Source organism: Pan paniscus, chromosome 10 (assembly GCF_029289425.2).
Source record: "Pan paniscus chromosome 10, NHGRI_mPanPan1-v2.0_pri, whole genome shotgun sequence".
In the NCBI taxonomy this organism is placed as follows: Eukaryota; Metazoa; Chordata; class Mammalia; order Primates; family Hominidae; genus Pan; species Pan paniscus.
In genome coordinates, this window is record NC_073259.2 from 6,731,777 (window position 1) to 6,759,023 (window position 27,247).

Here is a 27,247-nt window from a genome sequence, read left to right on the forward strand (position 1 = left end):
GTGCCTGGCCTCCTTTTTGTTTTATGGCTGATAAATATTCCATTTGATTATATATGCCACATTTTCTTTATCCATTCATCTGATGCACACTTACGTTGTTTTCACATTTTGGCTATCGTGACTAATACTGCAGTGATATGGGAGTGCAGATCCTGATTTCAGTTGTTTTTGATGTGTAGCAGAAGTGACATTGCTAAGTCATATGGTAGTTCTGTTTCTAATGTTTAGAGGAATCTTCTTACCGTTTTCCATAATGGCTGTGCCAGTTTACACTCCCACCAACAGTGTACCAGGATTCTCTTTTCTCCACATCCTTGCCAATACTTGTTATCTTTTCATAGTATCCGTTCTAACTGGTATGAGGTGATATCTCATTGTGGTTTTGATTTGCATCTTCCTGTGATGTTGAGCGTATTTTCACATTTAGCTATCCTTTGGCCTGTTGAGCATTTTTCCATATACCTGGTGACCATTTGGCCATTTAAAGTCTTCTTTCGAGAAATGTCTATTCAGATCCTTTGCCCATTTTAAAATCAGGTTGTTTTCTTGCTATTGAGTTATCTAGACATTTTGAATATTAACTCCTTATCAGATAGGTTTGCAAGCATTTTTTCCCATTCTGTAAGTTGTCTCTTTACTCTGTTGATTGCTTGCATTGCTGTGCAGAAGCCTTTTAGTTTGATGCAGTCCCATTTGTCTATTCTTGCTTTTGTTGCCTGTGCTTTTGGGGTCATGTCCAAAAAATCATTGTGCAGACCAACGTCAGGAAGCTTTCTTTCCCCAATGTTTTCTTCTACTAGTTTTAAAGTTTTAGGTCTTACGTTTAAGTCTAATCCATTTTGAGTCAATTTCTGTATATGGTCAGGGATAAGGGTCCAATTTCATTCTCCTGCATGTAGATATCCAGTTTCCCCAACACCATTTATTGAAGAGATTATACTTTCCCCAATGTGTGTTCTTGGTATCTTTATCGAAGATCAATTAACTGTAAACGCATGGATTTATTTCTGGGTTTTCTATTCTGTTCCATTGGTATAGACGTCTGTTTTTATGCTAGTACCACAGTGTTTAGATTTGTAACATAGTTTGAAATCCGAAAGTGTGATGACTCCAGCTTTGTTCTTCTTACTCACAATTGGCTATTCACGGTCTATTATGGTTCCATACGAAGTTTAGGATTCTTTTTCTGTTTTTGTGAAACAATGCCATTGGTATTTTGATAGACGCTGCATTGAATCCATAGATTGCTTTGAGTAGTATGGACATTTTAACAACATTAATTGTTTCAATTCATGAACAGATTATCTTTCCATTTGTATGTATCTTTTTCCATTCCTTTGTCTTCTAGTTTTTAGTGTACAAATCTTTCAGCCACTTAAGATTAAGTTTATTCCTGTGAACTTCTTGATGCTATTGTAAATAAGATTTTTAAAATTTCTTTTTAGATAGTTCATTGTTAGTGTATAGAAACAACTAATTTTTGTATATTTTATATTCTGCAACTTTACTGAACTTACTATAATAGTTTTTAACAATTTTTTTATGCAGGCTTTAGGGTTTTCTGTGTATGAGGTCATGTCATTTGCAAATAGAGACAGTTTATCTTTTTATTTTCCAGTTTGTGTGCCATTTAGTTCTTTTTCTTGCCTAATTGACTAGGACTTCGAATATTCTGTTGAAGAGGTGGTGAGAGTGGACTCCCTTTTCTTGTTCCTGATGTTAGGGGAAAAGCTTTCAACTTTTCACCATTAGGTTTATCGGCTGTGGGCTAATCATATATGGCCTTTATTGTTGTGTTGAGGTACATTCCTTCTTTACCTAATTTATTGAGAGTCTTTATCATGAAAGGATATTTAATTTTGTCAAATACTTTTTCAGATGATTGTGTGATTTTTATCGTTCATTCTGTTAGTGTGGTGTATGACATTTATGTATATTTTGAACTATCCTTGCAAATAACCACTTGATTATAGTGAATGGTCCTTTTAATGTGCTGTTGAATTCAGTTTCCTAGTATTTTGTTGAAACTTTTGCATCTAGTTTCATCAGGACTATTGACCTGTAATTTTCTTTTCTTATAGTATCCTTATCTGGCCTTGGTATAAGGGCAATACTGGCCTTTTAAAATGAGTTTGGAAGTGTTCCTGCCTCTTTAATTCTTTAGATGAATTTGAGAAGAATTGGTACTAGCTTGTGCTTAAGTGTTTGGTGGAAATCAGCTATGAAGCCATCTGGTCCTCAGCTTTTCTTTGTTGGGAGGTTTTTGACTACTGCTTTAGTCTTCTTACTTGTTATTGGTCTGTTCAGCTATTAATATTTCTTCACTTGTCCAGGTACAGCGGCTGTAATCCCAGCACTTTGGGAGGCCAAGGTGGGAGGATCACTTGAGACCAGGAGTTGGAGACCAGACTGGGCAACATAGCAAGACTGGTCTCTACAAAAAATAAAAAATTAACTAGTTGCAGCGGTGCATGCCTGTGGTTATAGCAACTTGAGAGGCTGAGGCAGGAGGATCCTTTGACCCCAGAATTTTGATGAACTATGATGGTGTCACTGTGCCCCAGCCTGGACAACCAAGCAAGAATGAATCTCTTTTTAAAAAAAGTCTTCAGTTTTGTTGTTGTTGTTTTAATGATTCAGTCTTTAGGGTATATGTTTCTAGAAATTTATTCATTTCTTCTAGGTTATCCAAGTTGTTGGTGTATTAATTTTCATAATATTCTCCTTGTACTCCTGTGGATCAGTTGTAATGTCTTCTCTTTCATGTCTGATTTTCTTATTTGAATTCTCTTTCTCAGTTATTCTAGCTCAAAGCTTGTCAATTTTGATTATCTTTTGACAAACAACTATTATGTTGATTTTTTAGAATTTTCTTTCTGGTCTCTCATTTATTTCTTCTCTTTATTATTTCCTTACTTTAGCTAACTTTGGGCTTAGGTTGTTATTTTTTCTATTTTTTTGAGGTGTAAGGTTAAGTTGTTTGAGATCTTTTTTTTCTTAAAGTTTATTGTCATAAACTTGTCTCTTTGAACTGCTTTGCTGTATTCTATAGGTTTTAGAATGCTGTGTTTTCATTTTATTTGCCTGAAGATACTTTTTTACTCTTTTTTTTTTTTTGAGTTGGAGTCTCACTGTGTCACCCAGGCTAGAGTGCAATGGCACAATCTTGGCTCACTGCAACCACCGCCTCCTGGGTTCAAGCGATTCTCCTGCCTCAGCCTCCTGAGTAGCTGGGATTACAGGCATGTGCCACCACGCCTGGCTAATTCTTAATATAGATGGGGTTTCACCATATTGGCCAGGCTAGTCTCAAACCCCTGACCTCAAGTGATCCGCCCACCTCAGTCTCCCAAAGTGCTGGGATTAAAGGCGTGAGCCACTGCACCCGGCCTGACTTTTTGACTCTCCTTTCGATTTCTTCTTTGACCCATTGGTTTTGTCAGGAGTATATTGTTTACTTTCCATGTATTTGTGAATTTTTAAATTTCCCTCCTATTATTGATTTCTAATTTTATACCATTGTAGTTGAAAAACATACTTGATATAATTTTAACATAGTTGGATTTAACACTTAATTTTGTGGCCTAACATATGATACATTCTGGGGAATGCTCTATGTGTACTTGAGAAGGATATGTTTTCTGCTGCTATTGGATGGATGTTTCATATAGTCTGTTATTTGCTCTATACTCTTATTCAGGTCTAATGTTTTCTTATTGATAGACTGTTTGACCTATCCATTGTTAAAAGTGGGGTAGTAAAGTCCTCTCTTGTTATTGTATTGCTGTCTGTTTCTCCCTTCAGTGCTGTTAGTATTTGCTTTATATTTTTAGGTGCTCTAAGGTTGGATGCATATATATTAATACATTTACAATTGTAATATTCTCTTGATGAATTGACCCATTTATTGTTGTATAATAACCTTCTTTGTCTCTTGTGACTGAAAGTCTATTGTGTCTGATATAAGTAAGCCCATTTCTATTCTTTTTTGGTTACCATTTCCATGGAATATCTTTTTCTATCCTTTTGTTTTCAGCCTGTGTGTGTCTTTACAGCTAAAGTGAGTCTCTTGTAGGCAACATATTGTTGGATACTTAAAAAAGTCTGTTAGCCACTCTATATCTTTTGATTGGAGAATTTAATCCATTTAAAGTAATTATTGATAGTTAAGGCCATTTTGTTGTTCTCTGTTTTGTAGGTCCTTTGTTCCTTTCTCTCTTGCTGCCTTCCTTTGTGATTTGATGATTTTTTTTTTTGTAATTGTATGCTTAATTCCTTTCTGTCTTTTATATGTTACTGGAGGTTAGTTTTCTTTGTGGTTACTATGAGGACTACATAAGATATCTTAGGCTGTTTTAAGGTTGTAATAACGAAACTTTAATTACCTACAAAAATTCTACAATTTTATGTCTCCCTCCTTCACAGTTTATGCTATTGATGTCACACTTTACATCTTTTTATATTTGTGTACCCATTGACAAATTATTGTAGCTATAGTTATTTTTATACTTTTGTCTTTTAACTTTTATACTAGTTAAAATTGATTTATGTACCATGATTACAGCATTGCAGTATTCTGAATTTGACTGTATATTTATTTTTACCAGTGAGTTTTATACTTTAATGTGTTTTCATGTTTTTATTTAGTGTCCTTTAGTTTCAACTCAGCTCCCTTTAGCATTTCTTATAAGGCAGGTCTAGTGTGATGAACTCTGTCAGCTTTTGTTTGTCTGGAAATGTCTTTATCTCATTTTTATTTCTGAAGGACAACTTTTTTTTTTTCCCCCTCTGATGGCACCTCTGACTCCTTAATATTGTATTATTTGTTTCTCAGAGAAGTAAAGCAATTTTTTTTTTTTGAGACGGAGTCTCGCTCTGTTGCCCAGGCAGGAGTGCAGTGGCATGTTCTTGGCTCACTGCAATCTCCGCCTCCTGGGTTCTAGCGATTCTCCTGCCTCCGCCTCCCAAGTAGCTGGGACTACAGGCGCCCGCCACCATGCCCAGCTAATTTTTGTATTTTTAGTAGAGATGGGGTTTCACCGTGTTAGCCAGGATAGTCTTCAATCTCCTGACCTCATGATCCACCCACCTCGACCTCCTAAAGTGCTGGGATTACAGGCATGAACCACTGTGCCCAGCAACAACTTTCTTATGTATAATATTCTTGGCTGGCAGTTTTTGTCTATTAGCACTTTGACTATATCATCTCATTCCCTCCTGATCTGCAAGGTTTCTGCTGAGAAATCCACTGATTGCCTTGTTGGTGGTGGTAATGGTGGTGTGTGTATATGTGTTGTGGGTTTCCTTGTATTATAGGTTGCTTTTCTCCTGCTGCTTTCAAAATTTCCTCTTTGCCTTTGATTTTTCAGAATTCAATTATAATGTGTTTCAGTGTAATTTTCTTTGACTTGAGCTTTTGAGCTTCATGAATCTAGATGTCCGTATTTCTTTCAAGATTTGAGAAATTCTCAGGCAACAGACATTCATTTACGTGAGCTAGGTATTTCTTCTTTTCTCCTGTTGGGACCTTGGTAATGCACATCCTCATTCATTTAATGCTGCATCGGAGCTTCTGTATGCTTTCGTCGTTTTTAATTCATTTTTCTCTTTAGTTTCTCTAACTGGATAATTTTAAACGATGTGTGCTTGAGTTCCCTGATGCTTTCTTCTGCATAACTGAGTTTCCTATTGAAGCTATTAATTTTTTTTTTTCAGTTGTCAGTGTATTCTTCAGTTTCAAGATTTCTGTTTGGTTCTTTAGAGTTTCTATTCCTTTATTAAACTATTTGTTTTGTTCATGTATTGTTTTCCTAATTTTTGTTGAGTTTCCTGATTTTTGTTTCTGGGTTCTCTTGAGTCTCATTGAGCTTCTTTAGGATGATTATCTTTAATGCCATCAGTCATTTCATGAATCTCCATTCCTTTGTGATCAGTCATAAGGGCTTTATTGGTTTACTTCGGTGATGTGTTATATAACTGTAAACCGAATACATAGAAAAATAAAAAAAAAACTACAGAAAAATAATTAGAATTAGCAAGAGCGTTTAACAGGTTTTCTAGATAGAATACCCATATAGGGGAATCATGTTCCTGTTTATATGCCAGCAAAAAGCCACTAGAAAATGTAATTTTAAAAAGTTACTAAAATAATTTATTCAGGAAAAGTTCATTAGTGCATGGAGCCATTAGGTGAAAGGTTGATAAAAGGTGAACTCTACACACAGAAGAGACCAGGCTGTCACTGCCTTGATGCACTAGTTAATCTTAGCCTCTTTAAGAGTGAGAAAACCAGGGACCAGGCACAGTGGCTCATGCCTGTAATCCCAGCACTTTGGGAGGCCGAGGCGGGTGGGTCACTTGAGGCCAGGAGTTTGAGACCAGCTTGGCCCACATGGTGAAACCCCTTCTCTACTAAAAATACAAAAATTAGCCAGGTGTGGTGGCTTACGCCTGTAATCCCAGCTACTTGGGAGGCTGAGGCACCAGAATGGCTTGAACCCGAGAGGTGGAGGTTGCAGTCAGCCAACATTGCGCCACTGCACTCCAGCCTGGGCAACAGAGTGAGACCCTGTCTCAGAAAAAAAAAAAAAAAAAAAGAGTAAGAAAACCAGACATTATATTATATGCTGTCAGATGTGAGGCAATGTCAGTTACACAACACCATTAATTATTATTTTTACCTAAAAATGAAAATTGAATATATTCAAGTCTTTAAAGCTAATATTCAGTATCAAAACAAACAAAAAGCAAGAGATATAGAGAAACAAGTTGAATTTCATCATGAAGAAGCAAACGTACAATCCAGAATATGAGTCGTTGTATGGAATAATTGATTTCCTTTTTAAAAAAATCACTGGCATTCAAAAAGGGTACATTGGAGGAGGTAAGAGACTTTTCTCTAGATTAGTAGGGATTTGAAGGATCTGACAAATAAGCACAATGTATGGGCATTTTTTGTATATTCATTCAAATAAAGTAGCTGTAAAAAATAAACTTTGATTCAAATGGGGAAATTTGAATATGGACTATATATTATACTGATATTGAGGAATTGTTAATTTTGTTACAATTTACGTTGTTAAACATGCTCTTTTTTGGAGATGCATCAGGAAGCATGTATAAGGGTATAATGACATGATGTCTGGAATTTTAAATGATGGCAAAACGTATAATGTACATAGAAATAAAATATATACACATTTTTTATGGAGGAAAATATAATGCTTTGTTAGAAGCCTTTTAAGGAGACCTAAACAAATAGATAAACACACTGACAAGTTTTCAACTTAACGATAGTGCAAAAGTGATACACGTTCAGTAAAACCACACTTTGAATTTTGATCTTTTCCTGTGCTGTTGGTATGTAATATGATACTCTCTTGTGATGCTGGACAGTGGCAGTGAGCCACAGATCCCAGTTAGCCACACAACCAGGAGAGTAAACAACTGCTACTTTCCAGATTAGGTGTTTTAAATGCATTTTGGACTTAGGATATTTTCAACTTATGGTGGGTTTATTGGGATATAGCCCAATGGTAAGTTGAGGAGCATCTGTAGTATGTTAATGAATTGAAAGATCCAAAAGCATGAAGTTTTTCCCAAACTGACATTGCTTCAATGTGATTGGAATCAAAATCCCAGAGGCTGCTGTTGGGTTTTTTGTTGCTGTAGTTGGTTGGTTGGTTTGGTGGAACTTGACGAGCTAGTTCTGAAATTTCTATGAGAAGCATAAAGCGCCAAGAATAGCCAAGACAGTTTTGAAGAAGAAAAAGGTAGGGAGCCTTGCCTTGCTAATTACTTTTTGTAAAGGTATAGTAATTAAGGTGGTATAGATCTGGCACAGAAATATACAAACATAGCCACAAAACAGGTACACGTGCATATAGAAACTTGGTACACACCAGAAGTGGCAATGCATGTAAATATTCCTGGGAAAATTCATTATAAATACATGTAAAAAATGAAATATTATTCTTATACCAAACCCCCCAAAATGGAAGTATGTTTTTTTTTTTTTTTTTTTTTTTTTTTTTTTTGGCTCATTTCGCTGTTTTATGTATATTTGTTTTTTTTTTTTTTTTTCTTTTTTATTGATCATTCTTGGGTGTTTCTCGCAGAGGGGGATTTGGCAGGGTCACAGGACAATAGTGGAGGGAAGGTCAGCAGATAAACAAGTGAACAAAGTTCTCTGGTTTTCCTAGGCCGAGGACCCTGCGGCCTTCCGCAGTGTTTGTGTCCCTGGGTACTTGAGATTAAGGAGTGGTGATGACTCTTAACGAACATGCTGCCTTCAAGCATCTGTTTAACAAAGCACATCTTGCACCGCCCTTAATCCATTCAACCCTGAGTGGATACAGCACATGTTTCAGAGAGCACAGGGTTGGGGGTAAGGTCACAGATCAACAGGATCCCAAGGCAGAAGAATTTTTCTTAGTACAGAACAAAATGAAAAGTCTCCCATGTCTACCTCTTTCTACACAGACACAGCAACCATCCGATTTCTCAATCTTTTCCCCACCTTTCCCCCCTTTCTATTCCACAAAACCGCCATTGTCTTCATGGCCCGTTCTCAATGAGCTGTTGAGTACACCTCCCAGATGGGGTGGTGGCCGGGCAGAGGAGCTCCTCACTTCCCAGTAGGGGCGGCCGGGCAGAAGCGCCCCTCACCTCCCGGACGGGGCGGCTGGCCGGGCGGGGGGCTGACCCCCCCCACCTCCCTCCCGGACGGGGCGGCTGGCCGGGCGGGGGGCTGACCCCCCACCTCCCTCCCAGACAGGGCGGCTGGCCGGGCAGAGGGGCTCCTCACTTCCCAGTAGGGGTGGCCGGGCAGAGGCGCCCCTCACTTCCCCGATGGGGCGGCTGGCCCGGCGGGGGGCTGACCCCCCCACCTCCCTCCTGGAGGGGGCGGCTGGCCGGGCAGAGGGGCTCCTCGCTTCCCGGTAGGGGCGGCCGGGCAGAGGCGCCCCTCACCTCCCGGACAGGGCGGCTGGCCGGGCGGGGGGCTGACCCCCCCACCTCCCTCCCGGACGGGGCGGCTGGCCGGGCGGGGGGCTGACCCCCCCACCTCCCTCCCGGACGGGGCGGCTGGCCGGGTGGGGGGCTGACCCCCCCACCTCCCTCCCGGACGGGGCGGCTGGCCGGGCAGAGGGGCTCCTCACTTCCCAGAAGGGGCGGCCGGGCAGAGGCGCCCCTCACCTCCCGGATGGGGCGGCTGGCCAGGCGGGGGGCTAACCCCCCCACCTCCCTCCCGGACAGGGCGGCTAGCCGGGCCGGGGGCTGACCCCCCCACCTCCCTCCCAGACAGAGCGGCTGGCCGGGCAGAGGGGCTCCTCACTTCCCAGTAGGGGCGGCCGGGCAGAGGCGCCCCCCCCACCTCCTGGACAGGGTGGCTGGCCGGGCAGGGGGCTGATCCCCCCACCTCCCTCCCGGACGGGGCGGCTGGCCAGGCGGGGGGCTGACCCCCCCACCTCCCTCCCGGACGGGGCGGCTGGCCGGGTGGGGGGCTGACCCCCCCCACCTCCCTCCCGGATGAGGTGGCTGGCCGGGAGGGGGGCTGACCCCCCCACCTCCCTCCTGGACGGGGCGGCTGGCCGGGCAGAGGGGCTCCTCACTTCCCAGTAGGGGCGGCCGGGCAGAGGCACCCCTCGCCTCCCGGACGGGGCGGCTGGCCAGGCGGGGGGCTGACCCCCCCACCTCCCTCCCGGACGAGGCGGCTGGCCGGGCAGAGGGGCTCCTCACTTCCCGGTAGGGGCGGCCGGGCAGAGGTGCCCCTCACCTCCCGGACGGGGCGGCTGGCTGGGCGGGGGGCTGACCCCCCCACCTCCCTCCCAGACGAGGAGGGAGGATGCTCCTCACTTCTCAGACGGGGTGGCTGCCGGGCGGAGGGGCTCCTCACTTCTCAGACGGGGCGGTTGCCAGGCAGAGGGTCTCCTCACTTCTCAGACAGGGCGGCCGGGCAGAGACACTCCTCACATCCCGGACGGGGCGGCAGGGCAGAGGTGCTCCCCACATCTCAGACGATGGGCGGCCGGGCAGAGACGCTCCTCACTTCCCAGATGTGATGGCGGCCGGGAAGAGGCGCTCCTCACTTCCTAGATGGGATGGCGGCCGGGCAGAGACGCTCCTCACTTTCCAGACTGGGCAGCCAGGCAGAGGGGCTCCTCACATCCCAGACAATGGGCGGTCAGGCGGAGACGCTCCTCACTTCCCAGACGGGGTGGCTGCCAGGCAGAGGCTGCAATCTCGGCACTTAGGGAGGCCAAGGCAGGCGGCTGGGAGGTGGTTGTAGCGAGCCGAGATCACGCCACTGCACTCCAGCCTGGGCGCCATTGAGCACTGAGTTAACGAGACTCCGTCTGCAATCCCGGCACCTCGGGAGGCCGAGGCTGGCGGATCACTCGCGGTTAGGAGCTGGAGACCAGCCCAGCCGACACATCGAAACCCCGTCTCCACCAAAAAAATACGAAAACCAGTCAGGCGTGGCGGCGCACGCCTGCAATCGCAGGCACTCGGCAGGCTGAGGCGGGAGAATCGGGCAGGGAGGTTGCAGTGAGCTGAGATGGCAGCAGTACCGTCCAGCTTCGGCTCGGCATCAGAGGGAGACCGTGGAAAGAGGGGAGAGGGGAGAGGGGAGAGGGGAGAGGGGAGAGGGGGGAGGGGGGAGGGGAGAGGGGGGAGGGGGGAGGGGGGAGGGGAGAGGGGAGAGGGGAGAGGGGAGAGGTAGCTCTATCTACCACACAGTCCTTCTCTGAATGTCGGAAGTATGTTTTTACCTCATAACATATGCAACCTCGGTTTCAGATGGATTAATGACTGCAACGTGAAAGACAAAGTTAACGTCGTTTTAGGGGAATATCTTTATGAACTTGGATGGACAAGATTTTGTGGAAATGTCACAAAATTGTATATTATAAAGGAGAAGATTGATACATTTGAAACAATTAAAAGTTTTAGGCTGGACATGGTGACTCATGCCTGTAATCCCAACACTGGTAGGCAGAGGCCAGTGGATTGCTTGAGTCCGGGAGTTCAAGACCAGCGTAGGCAACATAGTGAAACCTCATCTCTACTACAAATTAGCTGGGTGTGGTGGCATGTGCCTGTAATTCCAGCTGTTCAGGAGGCTGAGGTGGGAGAATCACCTGAGCCTGGGGGGTCAAGGCTGCAGTGAGCAGAGATTGTGCCACTGCACACTAGCCTTGGCGACTGAGTGAGATCCCATCTCAGAAAAAAAATAAAATTGAATTCTATCGATGAAAAGATGTAAAGAAATCATAGACTAGAAGAAAATACTTACATAACACATAACGGATAAAGTATTATTATCTATAATGTATAAAGAATACCTACAAGTCATTAAGAAAAAGATATGTTAATTTAAAAAGTGGACAAAGACACAAATAGCTATTTCACAGAAGTGGAAACAGGAATGACCAAATACTGTATGACAAGATATTCAGCCTAGGTGGTTAGAAACATGCATTGTAAAACTATAATGAGGTACTATTTTTTTTCTACCCTATTGGAAACATTTAGAAAGTCAGTACCATGTATTAATGGATGTGGAGAGGTATAATGGCCAACAGTTGTGCACAGCTAGCAAGAGTATAAATTAATATAGCATCTTGGAAAATAAAATAAAATAAGGTGTACCTACTGTATTTCCTAGCAATTCAGTTCCTAGGCCTATACCTTAGAGATATTCCTGCCCAGGTATATCAGAGTGCACCTAGCAGCATTATTTAAAATGGCAAGAAAATGGAAACAATGCAATTGTCATCTTCTGGGGAGTAGATTAAAGTAATTGCCATATATTATTTCATACCTCAGTGAAAGTGGAGAAGATTAAAAGATACCTTACACTCTGAATGGTCTAAGTCTCGAAACCTATTGAAAGGGAATAATATTGAATATCATTCTGTACCGAAAAGAAAAATGAATAATTATTTATCTTGATAAAGCTCAAAAACATGTAAACTATAAATGAACAGTTCATATATATATATGTAGCAAAACAATAATAAAAGCAAAGGGATTTTAAACATAAATTTGGAGATATAGGTTGTTCTTATTAATGGAGGATAGACCAATAGTAGAGAGAGACACAATAGGGAGCTTCAGAAGTAAATATGATGTTCCATTTCTTAAGCTAGGTTTATGGATTTTCATGTCATTATTTTCATATACACCTACATTATATACAGTGTATTGAATGTTTGAAATATTTAATAATGGTAAAATTAGAGTTGTTTTACAAAGCTTTCTTTTTCTATCAGCCATTCTAATATTTCAGTGCGTCGATGTCAAAAATACTGCTTCTGTATTTCCAAAATCTCTGACTTGGTTTCTTTTTAGTCATTTCAAATTATCCCATGCCTTTCTTTTGTTTTATGATTTCATTGTTCTTCATAGAATACATGCTGAAATACATGTTCTTTATGGGAAAACTTATTTTTGTAAACGAATGTGCTACCATTGACAGGAACGAATTTGGAATTGTTGAAAAATTTCGCAGCATGTATTTATTTGTTGGTTTTCAGCCATTCCTTATTGTCACTGGTATAAGTCTCTCGATAAACATATTTGTTTCTATACATACATATGCAAAGCTTGATTTTTCTCCTTCTGTCATTAGGCAAGTGAAAGACCAGAATAAGAAGGTAGCAAATCTGAAGCACAAGGAGCAGGTGGAAAAAAAGAAGAGTGCACAAATGTTAGAGGAGGCGCGACGACGGGAGGACAATCTCAACGACAGCTCTCAGCAGCTACAGGTTAGAACACAAGGAGAATCTGCAAGGATCGGGTGAAGACATTTCATCCGTAGTCGCACGTTGTTTTTCTCTTCATCTTTATCCCCCTCTTTTTTCTCTTTCTAACCCTGCTTGCTGCCTTCCTCTCAGACCAACTGTTTAGCAATGAAGGAATGGCTTTAAATAGAAAATGCAAGTTTTATTCCACAGCTTTATGAGGACACCTCAGCATAGGAGAAAGTTCATCTTGCTTCAAGTTGATCACACTTAATTGGTAAGTTCAATGACAGTTTAATGAGTGGGTTATATTAGGCTTCAGGGTTGTCAGTATAACTCTTTGCCAGTTCCATTCATTAAAATGGATTGCTAGTCTTGGTTTGTGTCTTTCTTCCTTTTTTCTATTCTTCCTTTCTCTTTTCCTTCTACCTCTCTAACCTCCCTCTATCTTTCCTTCCTTTCCTCTTTTTAAATATTCAAGTTAGCAAGAATATTTTACAGTCATACAGAATATGACATATAAACTGTATTTTTTCACTTCAGTGGAGTGATAATTGATGCCTAAACCTAATAATTCACAGATTAATTAAACCAGGCTCAATAACAGCAGTAGCAGCTACCATATTATAAGTGCCAGTTAGGTCCTCAGTATTTGAAACTAGGCTCTGGTCATTCATTTTGTTCTAACCTTCACAGTAATCCAAGCGGAGCAGGTGGTATTGTATACATTTTGCACCGGGGGAAATAGATTCAGAGACATTGTGTTACTTACGTAAATGCACACAGCTTCTAAATGGCTCAGCCATGATTTTAACTGGGACTTCCTGAATCTGTAGACTGTCCTCTTTGTCTTGATCATAATGCTTCAGAATGAAGGTGTAGATTATAGGGAAGAATACCATAAACGTGCTGGAGTCTCTGAAAGCCATGCTAAGACTAAGCCACTGCCAGGTTGTTTTTCTCTAGTTAACAATTTCTAATTGGGTCTGATACTGTGTATATGCCGCAATTACAATCTTTACTGGAGAGATTTGGAGGGGTTACTATGTAGAAGCCATTTTGAGACTTTACAACAAATTCTTTTAACATATGAAGAAGACTCTACTTTTTACTTCTTTTTCTCATTCCTCTTTTATGTAACTTTTACTGATTATGTTTATAGAAAAAGTATAAATTTCCTCAAATGCACCAAATTTTGCAAAAAGCAGCATGCCCGTTTTTCCTCATCCCTGCCAATAACAGTTAATATTGGCAGTTTTCTCATCTTTCTGTTCTTCCTCCTTTTTTTTTTTTTTTAACAAAATACAAATCTGATGAGTGGTAAATATTTCATTCTGTGTTAATTTATATTTCTCTGATTACCAATGACGTTGTTTTTTCAAGTCTTGAATTTTCTTTTGCTTGTTATTGTAATTTAAATCTCTCTTCCATTGTTAGGTTTTCCTCCCATGGATTTTTTGCTTAGTTTATCCACATTTTGAGAGTATATATTTACACATGAATACTTTTAAGTTGTTCTGTGCTTTCATATTTTTGCCTGTACTTTTTAATTCATTTTGTGGTATTTGTGTGGTGAGGATATTTTTTCTTTATTGCTAACAACTTCACAAGAATGTTTATAGGGAATTATTTCGTTGCTCACAAACTTGAATTGATGTCTTTATATTTCATGAAATTAATGATGAGTCTGTTTCTAGGATTTCAATTTAACCTCCCTTCTTGAACTATGGCCACGTTGTTTAATTCTAGAAAGTATTTATTTTATGATAAGGCAAGCCTCTCTTTATGTTAGCACTTTAACTGTTTCATTTGTCTTTCTTCCCCTGCTCATCATTTAATGTTTTCTATTAGCAGTCTCTCTTTATAAACCAAAGATACTCTTCTAATCTTCTCTCAGTTGTTATAACACCAAAAGTGCTTTCATATGTAATCTCTTATTTCCTTTTTATATAAACTAAAAGATAAATAAGATAGATTATATTATTTATATTTTACCTATAGGGAAAACTAATTTAGAGTGGATGACTGGCTTCCCCAAGGTGTCTAAGTAAATGATAGATACCAAAGTTATGAAAAAGATAGCTGATGGCCATGTGCAAGTTACACAGAGATGTAATTCGTTCAAATACCGTGAAAAGAGCACTGGACTACAAGTTAGGATACTTAGGATCTGATCTCAGTTCTTTTACTAACTACTCAGTTACTTAAGTATATTTCTGTTTGTTTATTTATTTATTTACTTATTTGACAGACAGTCTTACTCTGTCACCTAGGCCGGAGTGCAGTTGTGTGATCCTCCTGTCTCAGCCTCCCAAGTAGCTGGGACTGCAGGCTTGTAATTTTTTAATTTTTTGTAGAGACAAAGTCTCACTATGTTGCCTTAGGCTGTTCTCGAACTCCTGGCTCCACACGAACCTCCTGCATCAGCCTCCCAAAGTGCTAGGACTATAGGCGTGAGCCACTGTGCCTGGCCCTATGGATCATATTTAGAGATCGCAATCTGGGTGTTAGGGGTACTCCCCACCACTGCATTGTCATTTACCACAACATGATGAAGAAATACAGCCGGCCATCGTGGCTTATGCTAATCCTAGCGACTCGGGAGGTGAGATGAAGGATCACTTGAGACCAGGAGTTCAAGACCAGCCTGAGCAACATAGACCCTGCCTCTAAAAAAATTTAAGAAATTAGCCTGGCAGGATGGTGTACACGTACGGTCCCAGCTACTTTAGAGGCTGAGACTGGAGAATTGCTTTATCCCAGGAGTTCAAGGTTGCAGTGAGCTGTGATTGTGCCACTATACTCCAGCATATGTGACAGGGCAAGGCCCTGTCTCTAAAATAAATTAAATGAAAATAAAAGAAGTTAGGAATTCTTGGAGAAGTTACTCATTCCAGGATTAGAGCAAGAAATGTACAAGACAAACCTAAATTAGTGGTTCTCAAACTTGTGTGCGTTGGAGTTACATGGAGGGCTATTAGAAAAGTGGATTGCTGTCTCCTGTCCCTAGGGGTTTTGATTCAGTAAGTTTGGGGAAAGCCCCATGAATTTGCATTTCTAAGTTACTGGGTGATGATAACATTCCTGGACCAGGAACCACATTTTGAAAAATCACTGCGCTATAGCATCATGCGATATGAAAAATTAAGAACCTATCAAAGACTACTGGGGTCATATAAGGATGGACAGAGGAGCAATAATGAAGGGGCTATCACTGGCCTAGGATAGACAGTTTGAGCATAAGAAAGACTAATGAGCACAGTTTTTTAAAACAAATTATTTTTAAATCTGGAAACTTCATTGTGAGACTATAAAAATAATTTGGAGATTGCTGGGACACCAATGCCCTAACACTGGGATTTACTTTTTAAAATTCCAATGGTAGTAGGGGAAATATTGGCCATTTTTTGATAGTTTATTGAAGCTGAGTGGTGGTGACATGGGGTGTATGATATTATCTTTCCTATACTTTTGCATGTTTGAAATTGTCCCTAATAAAATGCTGGAAAAGAAAGATATCACTTAACCACTTGAAACTTTCATATCTGTTAAATGAGTCTTAAGACAGATAAGACTTCACTCTTAGACTTTAGTGTGTCTTTCAGTTCTAAGCTAGCTTTTTAACCATATTTGTGTAGCCCTGGAGTGGAGCCTGTGACTCTGGGTTCATTTCTTAGCCAAGCTCCTTATTTGTGTTTTCCCTTTACTTGAGAAATATTTTCTGTATTTTCCAAGTAACTTTTTTCATATCTTTGCTTGAATTTCATGGAGTTGGTTTCTTCTGTTTTTAAACTGAAGGTCATATAGCTTTGGTCATATACCTTTGCTTTTGTCTAAAAATTATAAATTTTAATTAACATACTAGAAAAATTAATCCATAATATATATTTGTTTATATCCCTCTACATTTTTAAACTTTAATTTTACTTATTTGTAATACTAATACATATACACTCTTCCGTATTTTGCTTTTTAAAAACTTTATATCATTTAAACATTTCCATGAGTTATATGTTTCATAATGATGCTTGTACTTATTATTTTCAGTTGAATCCAGAGTTCAGTAGCTTTATACACGTTCCTCTTTTTCTGGACATTTCTTAATTTTCAATTTTCACAGAGCAAATTTGTACAGATAAATTGTACCCAATTTGGTGATTTCCTTTGGCTATTCCTCAGAGCAAACTTACTCAAAGTATATGAAGTGTTGTAGCTTTTCTTAAATTTTTGTTACCAAAGATGAACTAATTTATAGTACCTCCAGCAGTTTGCAGGCATTCTATTTTCCCTATAGCCACTTTGGTTCTATTTAATTTTTTGCTCATTTTACATATAATGGCATCTTCAAGTTGTTATATTTCATTTCTTCAGTGACACTGTCCGTTTTTCACATGTAATGATTTATTATCTGAAATTTCCGTGTCAAATTTTAATTACATTTGCTACCTATCATGAAGATCTTTTCATATCACCTCCTTTGAATTGATATGTTATGAATTACATTGAGGAATGATGATTGTTACGTATTTTTTCTTTTTCAGTCATTTTTCTTTTGAAATTTATTAGATTTTGTTGTTTAAACATCTTTTCAAAAAAATCTTTTAAATTGCTTATCTTGTCCTTTCAAGGCAATTTTTTCACTTAATCTCCCATTTGCAACAGAGTCAAGCATACTAGTTTCTTTTAGTTCTTTAGCTGTATGTGTTTGTTTCTTGTAAATGTTCATTGCTTTAATGCATGTGGAATTTATTTAACTTAACTTACAAAACATAGATTTAAAGTACTCTTTCTTTACCCTGATACCCAGTTCTCCTGGTAGCACTTAGTAAATAGGTATTCTTTAAAAAATTTTTAAATCTACCTAATCATATGCTACATAATCACATAGAAGTTTCCATTTCATTCTAGATTCATTGTTTTGTCTTTAATCCAATTTTTTGCATTTCTTCTTCTTCTTCTTCTTCTTTTTTTTTTTTTTTTTTTTTTTGTGATGGAGTCTCTTGCCCTGTCCCCAAGGCTGGAGTGCAGTGGTGTGATCTCGGTTTGCTGCAACCTTCACCTCCTGGGTTCAAGTGATTCTCCTGCCTCAGTCTCCCGAGAAGCTGGGATTACACACCTGGCTAATTTTTTTGAATTTTTAGTAGAGATGGGGTTTCACCATGTTGGCCAGGCTGGTCTGGAACTCCTGACCTCAGGTGATCCAGCCACCTCGGCCTCCCAAAGTGCTGGGATTATAGGCGTAAGCCCAGCCTTTTTGCATTTCTTTTGCCCTTTGTTTACAAAGTCAGTAGGTCATCTTCAACGTCATTAACTTTATCTCAAAACTTTTTTTCTAGGTAAATTTATCAGTTTTTTCAACAACCTTTGAAACATCATTTGAGTGTCTTTAGTTTGTTAAATTATACTAATAACTTAAAGAATATTATCACTTGTAATTTATTTAGTCATCTCCAGCCAGGAATTAAATTCATTCCTCTTTTTATTCCTATTTATGTTTATTATTTATCATGTTAAAAAAGATTTAAGGAATATAAAATATTTTCTAAAGAAAGCTAATATCCAGATTACAACCAAATTATTAAAGATTTGTGGTAGATAATAGAGAAGAAAAAGGCAAATGAAACTTCAAGCCATAAAAAGATGAAAAAAGTATTAGCAAATGCTCTTTACTGTATTCACCTATAAAATAACGTTTCTCCTTATGAAAACGGAGTCAAATTCCTTACAGAGCTTCTGTCTCTAAAGGTTGTGAGCATTAATGAGATGATACATGTAAAAGCTTCTATAAGAGCAAATGTTAACAGGATTGGACTAGGTAGTAGTAACATAACAGGTACAGTGGGTCCTCCATATCCATAGGTTCTGCATTTTTGGATTCAGCCAACGGTGGATTGACAATATTATGGAAAAAAACACCAATAAAACAGAATAATACAACAATAAAAAATAAATAGAAAATAATATAGTGTAACAGCTATTTACATAGTGTTTACATTGTACTGGGTATTAGAAGAAATCGAGAGATGATTTAAAATATATGCGAAGATGTGCATAGATTATCTGCAAGTACGACAGCATTTTATATCAGGGACTTGCGCATCTGTGGATTTTCATATTCCAGGGGAGTGTTAGAACCAATCCCCAGAAGATACTGAGGTCCTATGTAGGGATGTAATGAAACGTGGGAGATACTGAGGTCCTATGTAGGGATGTAATGAAACGTGAGAGATACTGAGGTCCTATGTAGGGATGTAATGAAACGTGAGAGATACTGAGGTCCTACTGTAGGGATGTAATGAAACGTGGGAGATACTGAGGTCCTACTGTAGGGATGTAATGAAACGTGGGAGATACTGAGGTCCTACTGTAGGGATGTAATGAAACGTGGGAGATACTGAGGTCCTACTGTAGGGATGTAATGAAACGTGAGAGATACTGAGGTCCTACTGTAGGGATGTAATGAAACGTGGGAGATACTGAGGTCCTATGTAGGGATGTAATGAAACGTGGGAGATACTGAGGTCCTACTGTAGGGATGTAATGAAACGTGAGAGATACTCAGGTCCTACTGTAGGGATGTAATGAAACGTGGGAGATACTGAGGTCCTATGTAGGGATGTAATGAAACGTGAGAGATACTGAGGTCCTACTGTAGGGATGTAATGAAACGTGAGAGATACTGAGGTCCTATGTAGGGATGTAATGAAACGTGAGAGATACTGAGGTCCTATGTAGGGATGTAATGAAACGTGAGAGATACTGAGGTCCTATGTAGGGATGTAATGAAACGTGAGAGATACTGAGGTCCTATGTAGGGATGTAATGAAACGTGGGAGATACTGAGGTCCTATGTAGGGATGTAATGAAACGTGAGAGATACTGAGGTCCTATGTAGGGATGTAATGAAACGTGAGAGATACTGAGGTCCTATGTAGGGATGTAATGAAACGTGGGAGATACTGAGGTCCTACTGTAGGGATGTAATGAAACGTGGGAGATACTGAGGTCCTATGTAGGGATGTAATGAAACGTGAGAGATACTGAGGTCCTATGTAGGGATGTAATGAAACGTGAGAGATACTGAGGTCCTATGTAGGGATGTAATGAAACGTGGGAGATACTGAGGTCCTACTGTAGGGATGTAATGAAACGTGGGAGATACTGAGGTCCTATGTAGGGATGTAATGAAACGTGAGAGATACTGAGGTCCTATGTAGGGATGTAATGTAACGTGAGAGATACTGAGGTCCTACTGTAGGGATGTAATGAAACGTGAGAGATACTGAGGTCCTACTGTAGGGATGTAATGAAACGTGGGAGATACTGAGGTCCTATGTAGGGATGTAATGAAACGTGAGAGATACTGAGGTCCTATGTAGGGATGTAATGAAACGTGGGAGATACTGAGGTCCTATGTAGGGATGTAATGAAACGTGAGAGATACTGAGGTCCTATGTAGGGATGTAATGAAACGTGAGAGATACTGAGGTCCTACTGTAGGGATGTAATGAAACGTGAGAGATACTGAGGTCCTATGTAGGGATGTAATGTAACGTGGGAGATACTGAGGTCCTACTGTAGGGATGTAATGAAACGTGAGAGATACTGAGGTCCTACTCTAGGGATGTAATGAAACGTGAGAGATACTGAGGTCCTATGTAGGGATGTAATGAAACGTGAGAGATACTGAGGTCCTACTGTAGGGATGTAATGAAACGTGAGAGATACTGAGGTCCTACTGTAGGGATGTAATGAAACGTGGGAGATACTGAGGTCCTATGTAGGGATGTAATGAAACGTGAGAGATACTGAGGTCCTACTGTAGGGATGTAATGAAACGTGGGAGATACTGAGGTCCTACTGTAGGGATGTAATGAAACGTGAGAGATACTGAGGTCCTACTGTAGGGATGTAATGAAACGTGAGAGATACTGAGGTCCTATGTAGGGATGTAATGAAACGTGAGAGATACTGAGGTCCTACTGTAGGGATGTAATGAAACATGAGAGATACTGAGGTCCTACTGTAGGGATGTAATGAAACGTGGGAGATACTGAGGTCCTACTGTAGGGATGTAATGAAACGTGAGAGATACTGAGGTCCTACTGTAGGGATGTAATGAAACGTGAGAGATACTGAGGTCCTATGTAGGGATGTAATGAAACGTGAGAGATACTGAGGTCCTACTGTAGGGATGTAATGAAACGTGGGAGATACTGAGGTCCTATGTAGGGATGTAATGAAACGTGAGAGATACTGAGGTCCTATGTAGGGATGTAATGAAACGTGAGAGATACTGAGGTCCTATGTAGGGATGTAATGAAACGTGAGAGATACTGAGGTCCTACTGTAGGGATGTAATGAAACGTGAGAGATACTGAGGTCCTACTGTAGGGATGTAATGAAACGTGGGAGATACTGAGGTCCTATGTAGGGATGTAATGAAACGTGAGAGATACTGAGGTCCTATGTAGGGATGTAATGAAACGTGAGAGATACTGAGGTCCTATGTAGGGATGTAATGAAACGTGAGAGATACTGAGGTCCTACTGTAGGGATGTAATGAAACGTGGGAGATACTGAGGTCCTACTGTAGGGATGTAATGAAACGTGAGAGATACTGAGGTCCTACTGTAGGGATGTAATGAAACGTGAGAGATACTGAGGTCCTATGTAGGGATGTAATGAAACGTGGGAGATACTGAGGTCCTATGTAGGGATGTAATGAAACGTGGGAGATACTGAGGTCCTATGTAGGGATGTAATGAAACGTGAGAGATACTGAGGTCCTATGTAGGGATGTAATGAAACGTGAGAGATACTGAGGTCCTACTGTAGGGATGTAATGAAACGTGAGAGATACTGAGGTCCTATGTAGGGATGTAATGAAACGTGAGAGATACTGAGGTCCTATGTAGGGATGTAATGAAACGTGAGAGATACTGAGGTCCTATGTAGGGATGTAATGAAACGTGAGAGATACTGAGGTCCTACTGTAGGGATGTAATGAAACGTGAGAGATACTGAGGTCCTACTGTAGGGATGTAATGAAACGTGGGAGATACTGAGGTCCTATGTAGGGATGTAATGAAACGTGAGAGATACTGAGGTCCTACTGTAGGGATGTAATGAAACGTGAGAGATACTGAGGTCCTACTGTAGGGATGTAATGAAACGTGGGAGATACTGAGGTCCTATGTAGGGATGTAATGAAACGTGAGAGATACTGAGGTCCTATGTAGGGATGTAATGAAATGTGAGAGATACTGAGGTCCTACTGTAGGGATGTAATGAAACATGGGAGATACTGAGGTCCTACTGTAGGGATGTAATGTAACGTGAGAGATACTGAGGTCCTATGTAGGGATGTAATGAAACGTGGGAGATACTGAGGTCCTACTGTAGGGATGTAATGAAACGTGGGAGATACTGAGGTCCTATGTAGGGATGTAATGAAACGTGGGAGATACTGAGGTCCTATGTAGGGATGTAATGAAACGTGGGAGATACTGAGGTCCTATGTAGGGATGTAATGAAACGTGAGAGATACTGAGGTCCTACTGTAGGGATGTAATGAAACGTGAGAGATACTGAGGTCCTACTGTAGGGATGTAATGAAACGTGGGAGATACTGAGGTCCTACTGTAGGGATGTTATGAAACGTGAGAGATACTGAGGTCCTATGTAGGGATGTAATGAAACGTGGGAGATACTGAGGTCCTATGTAGGGATGTAATGAAACGTGAGAGATACTGAGGTCCTATGTAGGGATGTAATGAAACGTGAGAGATACTGAGGTCCTATGTAGGGATGTAATGAAACGTGGGAGATACTGAGGTCCTACTGTAGGGATGTAATGAAATGTGGGAGATACTGAGGTCCTATGTAGGGATGTAATGAAATGTGAGAGATACTGAGGTCCTACTGTAGGGATGTAATGAAACATGGGAGATACTGAGGTCCTACTGTAGGGATGTAATGAAACGTGGGAGATACTGAGGTCCTATGTAGGGATGTAATGAAACGTGAGAGATACTGAGGTCCTATGTAGGGATGTAATGAAACGTGAGAGATACTGAGGTCCTATGTAGGGATGTAATGAAACGTGAGAGATACTGAGGTCCTACTGTAGGGATGTAATGAAACGTGGGAGATACTGAGGTCCTACTGTAGGGATGTAATGAAACGTGAGAGATACTGAGGTCCTACTGTAGGGATGTAATGAAACGTGAGAGATACTGAGGTCCTATGTAGGGATGTAATGAAACGTGGGAGATACTGAGGTCCTATGTAGGGATGTAATGAAACGTGGGAGATACTGAGGTCCTATGTAGGGATGTAATGAAACGTGAGAGATACTGAGGTCCTATGTAGGGATGTAATGAAACGTGAGAGATACTGAGGTCCTATGTAGGGATGTAATGAAACGTGAGAGATACTGAGGTCCTACTGTAGGGATGTAATGAAACGTGAGAGATACTGAGGTCCTACTGTAGGGATGTAATGAAACGTGGGAGATACTGAGGTCCTATGTAGGGATGTAATGAAACGTGAGAGATACTGAGGTCCTACTGTAGGGATGTAATGAAACGTGAGAGATACTGAGGTCCTACTGTAGGGATGTAATGAAACGTGGGAGATACTGAGGTCCTATGTAGGGATGTAATGAAACGTGAGAGATACTGAGGTCCTATGTAGGGATGTAATGAAATGTGAGAGATACTGAGGTCCTACTGTAGGGATGTAATGAAACATGGGAGATACTGAGGTCCTACTGTAGGGATGTAATGTAACGTGAGAGATACTGAGGTCCTATGTAGGGATGTAATGAAACGTGGGAGATACTGAGGTCCTACTGTAGGGATGTAATGAAACGTGGGAGATACTGAGGTCCTATGTAGGGATGTAATGAAACGTGGGAGATACTGAGGTCCTATGTAGGGATGTAATGAAACGTGGGAGATACTGAGGTCCTATGTAGGGATGTAATGAAACGTGAGAGATACTGAGGTCCTACTGTAGGGATGTAATGAAACGTGGGAGATACTGAGGTCCTACTGTAGGGATGTTATGAAACGTGAGAGATACTGAGGTCCTATGTAGGGATGTAATGAAACGTGGGAGATACTGAGGTCCTATGTAGGGATGTAATGAAACGTGAGAGATACTGAGGTCCTATGTAGGGATGTAATGAAACGTGAGAGATACTGAGGTCCTACTGTAGGGATGTAATGAAACGTGGGAGATACTGAGGTCCTACTGTAGGGATGTAATGAAACGTGGGAGATACTGAGGTCCTATGTAGGGATGTAATGAAATGTGAGAGATACTGAGGTCCTACTGTAGGGATGTAATGAAACATGGGAGATACTGAGGTCCTACTGTAGGGATGTAATGAAACGTGGGAGATACTGAGGTCCTATGTAGGGATGTAATGAAACGTGAGAGATACTGAGGTCCTACTGTAGGGATGTAATGAAACGTGGGAGATACTGAGGTCCTATGTAGGGATGTAATGAAACGTGAGAGATACTGAGGTCCTACTGTAGGGATGTAATGAAACATGGGAGATACTGAGGTCCTACTGTAGGGATGTAATGAAACGTGAGAGATACTGAGGTCCTACTGTAGGGATGTAATGAAACGTGAGAGATACTGAGGTCCTACTGTAGGGATGTAATGAAACGTGAGAGATACTGAGGTCCTATGTAGGGATGTAATGTAACGTGAGAGATACTGAGGTCCTATGTAGGGATGTAATGAAACGTGAGAGATACTGAGGTCCTATGTAGGGATGTAATGAAACGTGAGAGATACTGAGGTCCTATGTAGGGATGTAATGAAATGTGGGAGATACTGAGGTCCTATATAGGGATGTAATGAAACGTGAGAGATACTGAGGTCCTACTGTAGGGATGTAATGAAACGTGGGAGATACTGAGGTCCTACTGTAGGGATGTAATGAAACGTGGGAGATACTGAGGTCCTATGTAGGGATGTAATGAAATGTGAGAGATACTGAGGTCCTACTGTAGGGATGTAATGAAACATGGGAGATACTGAGGTCCTACTGTAGGGATGTAATGAAACGTGGGAGATACTGAGGTCCTATGTAGGGATGTAATGAAACGTGAGAGATACTGAGGTCCTACTGTAGGGATGTAATGAAACATGGGAGATACTGAGGTCCTACTGTAGGGATGTAATGAAACGTGAGAGATACTGAGGTCCTACTGTAGGGATGTAATGAAACGTGAGAGATACTGAGGTCCTACTGTAGGGATGTAATGAAACGTGGGAGATACTGAGGTCCTACTGTAGGGATGTAATGAAACGTGAGAGATACTGAGGTCCTATGTAGGGATGTAATGAAACGTGAGAGATACTGAGGTCCTATGTAGGGATGTAATGAAACGTGAGAGATACTGAGGTCCTACTGTAGGGATGTAATGAAACGTGGGAGATACTGAGGTCCTATGTAGGGATGTAATGAAATGTGAGAGATACTGAGGTCCTACTGTAGGGATGTAATGAAACATGGGAGATACTGAGGTCCTACTGTAGGGATGTAATGAAACGTGGGAGATACTGAGGTCCTATGTAGGGATGTAATGAAACGTGAGAGATACTGAGGTCCTACTGTAGGGATGTAATGAAATGTGGGAGATACTGAGGTCCTATGTAGGGATGTAATGAAATGTGGGAGATACTGAGGTCCTACTGTAGGGATGTAATGAAACATGAGAGATACTGAGGTCCTATGTAGGGATGTAATGAAACGTGGGAGATACTGAGGTCCTACTGTAGGGATGTAATGAAACGTGAGAGATACTGAGGTCCTACTGTAGGGATGTAATGAAACGTGGGAGATACTGAGGTCCTATGTAGGGATGTAATGAAATGTGAGAGATACTGAGGTCCTACTGTAGGGATGTAATGAAACGTGGGAGATACTGAGGTCCTATGTAGGGATGTAATGAAATGTGAGATACTGAGGTCCTACTGTAGGGATGTAATGAAACGTGGGAGATACTGAGGTCCTACTGTAGGGATGTAATGAAATGTGAGAGATACTGAGGTCCTACTGTAGGGATGTAATGAAATGTGAGAGATACTGAGGTCCTATGTAGGGATGTAATGAAACGTGAGAGATACTGAGGTCCTATGTAGGGATGTAATGAAACGTGAGAGATACTGAGGTCCTACTGTAGGGATGTAATGAAACGTGAGAGATACTGAGGTCCTACTGTAGGGATGTAATGAAACGTGGGAGATACTGAGGTCCTACTGTAGGGATGTAATGAAACGTGGGAGATACTGAGGTCCTACTGTAGGGATGTAATGAAACATGAGAGATACTGAGGTCCTATGTAGGGATGTAATGAAACGTGAGAGATACTGAGGTCCTACTGTAGGGATGTAATGAAACGTGGGAGATACTGAGGTCCTACTGTAGGGATGTAATGAAACGTGGGAGATACTGAGGTCCTATGTAGGGATGTAATGAAACGTGAGAGATACTGAGGTCCTATGTAGGGATGTAATGAAACGTGAGAGATACTGAGGTCCTATGTAGGGATGTAATGAAACGTGGGAGATACTGAGGTCCTACTGTAGGGATGTAATGAAACGTGGGAGATACTGAGGTCCTACTGTAGGGATGTAATGAAACGTGGGAGATACTGAGGTCCTACTGTAGGGATGTAATGAAACGTGGGAGATACTGAGGTCCTATGTAGGGATGTAATGAAACGTGAGAGATACTGAGGTCCTACTGTAGGGATGTAATGAAACGTGAGAGATACTGAGGTCCTACTGTAGGGATGTAATGAAACGTGGGAGATACTGAGGTCCTACTGTAGGGATGTAATGAAACGTGGGAGATACTGAGGTCCTACTGTAGGGATGTAATGAAACGTGGGAGATACTGAGGTCCTATGTAGGGATGTAATGAAACGTGAGAGATACTGAGGTCCTACTGTAGGGATGTAATGAAACGTGGGAGATACTGAGGTCCTATGTAGGGATGTAATGAAACGTGGGAGATACTGAGGTCCTACTGTAGGGATGTAATGAAACGTGGGAGATACTGAGGTCCTATGTAGGGATGTAATGAAACGTGAGAGATACTGAGGTCCTACTGTAGGGATGTAATGAAACGTGAGAGATACTCAGGTCCTACTGTAGGGATGTAATGAAACGTGGGAGATACTGAGGTCCTATGTAGGGATGTAATGAAACGTGGGAGATACTGAGGTCCTACTGTAGAGATGTAATGAAACGTGAGAGATGCTATAATTTTCTTGTAAAAGGAGGCACTCACTTCATCAGGAGAGAACTTTTAATTTTTCCGGTAGGATTTTGTGAGAAATTTGCCTCATGTTACTTCATTTAGAGCGGTGGTTCTCAATTAAGGCTCAGTTTTGGCGCTAAGGAATCTTTGGCACTGTCTGGGGACATTGGCAACTTGAGGGGTGCTACTGGCATCTAGTGAGCAGAGT

The 27,247-nt window shown here is 41.1% G+C and overlaps 1 protein-coding gene across 22 annotated transcripts in view; it reads left to right on the forward strand.

The window, feature by feature from the left end:
* The window catches only part of ERC1 (ELKS/RAB6-interacting/CAST family member 1), a 535,420-nt gene that overhangs the window by 241,790 nt on the left and 266,383 nt on the right, over window positions 1-27,247 (forward strand). For all 22 annotated transcript variants that reach the window (XM_055095228.2, XM_055095230.2, XM_055095233.2 and 19 more), the window contains one exon: window positions 12,635-12,770. In XM_055095228.2, coding sequence (XP_054951203.1) covers window positions 12,635-12,770 — 136 coding nt within the window. The remainder of the gene's footprint in view (window positions 1-12,634; window positions 12,771-27,247) is intronic.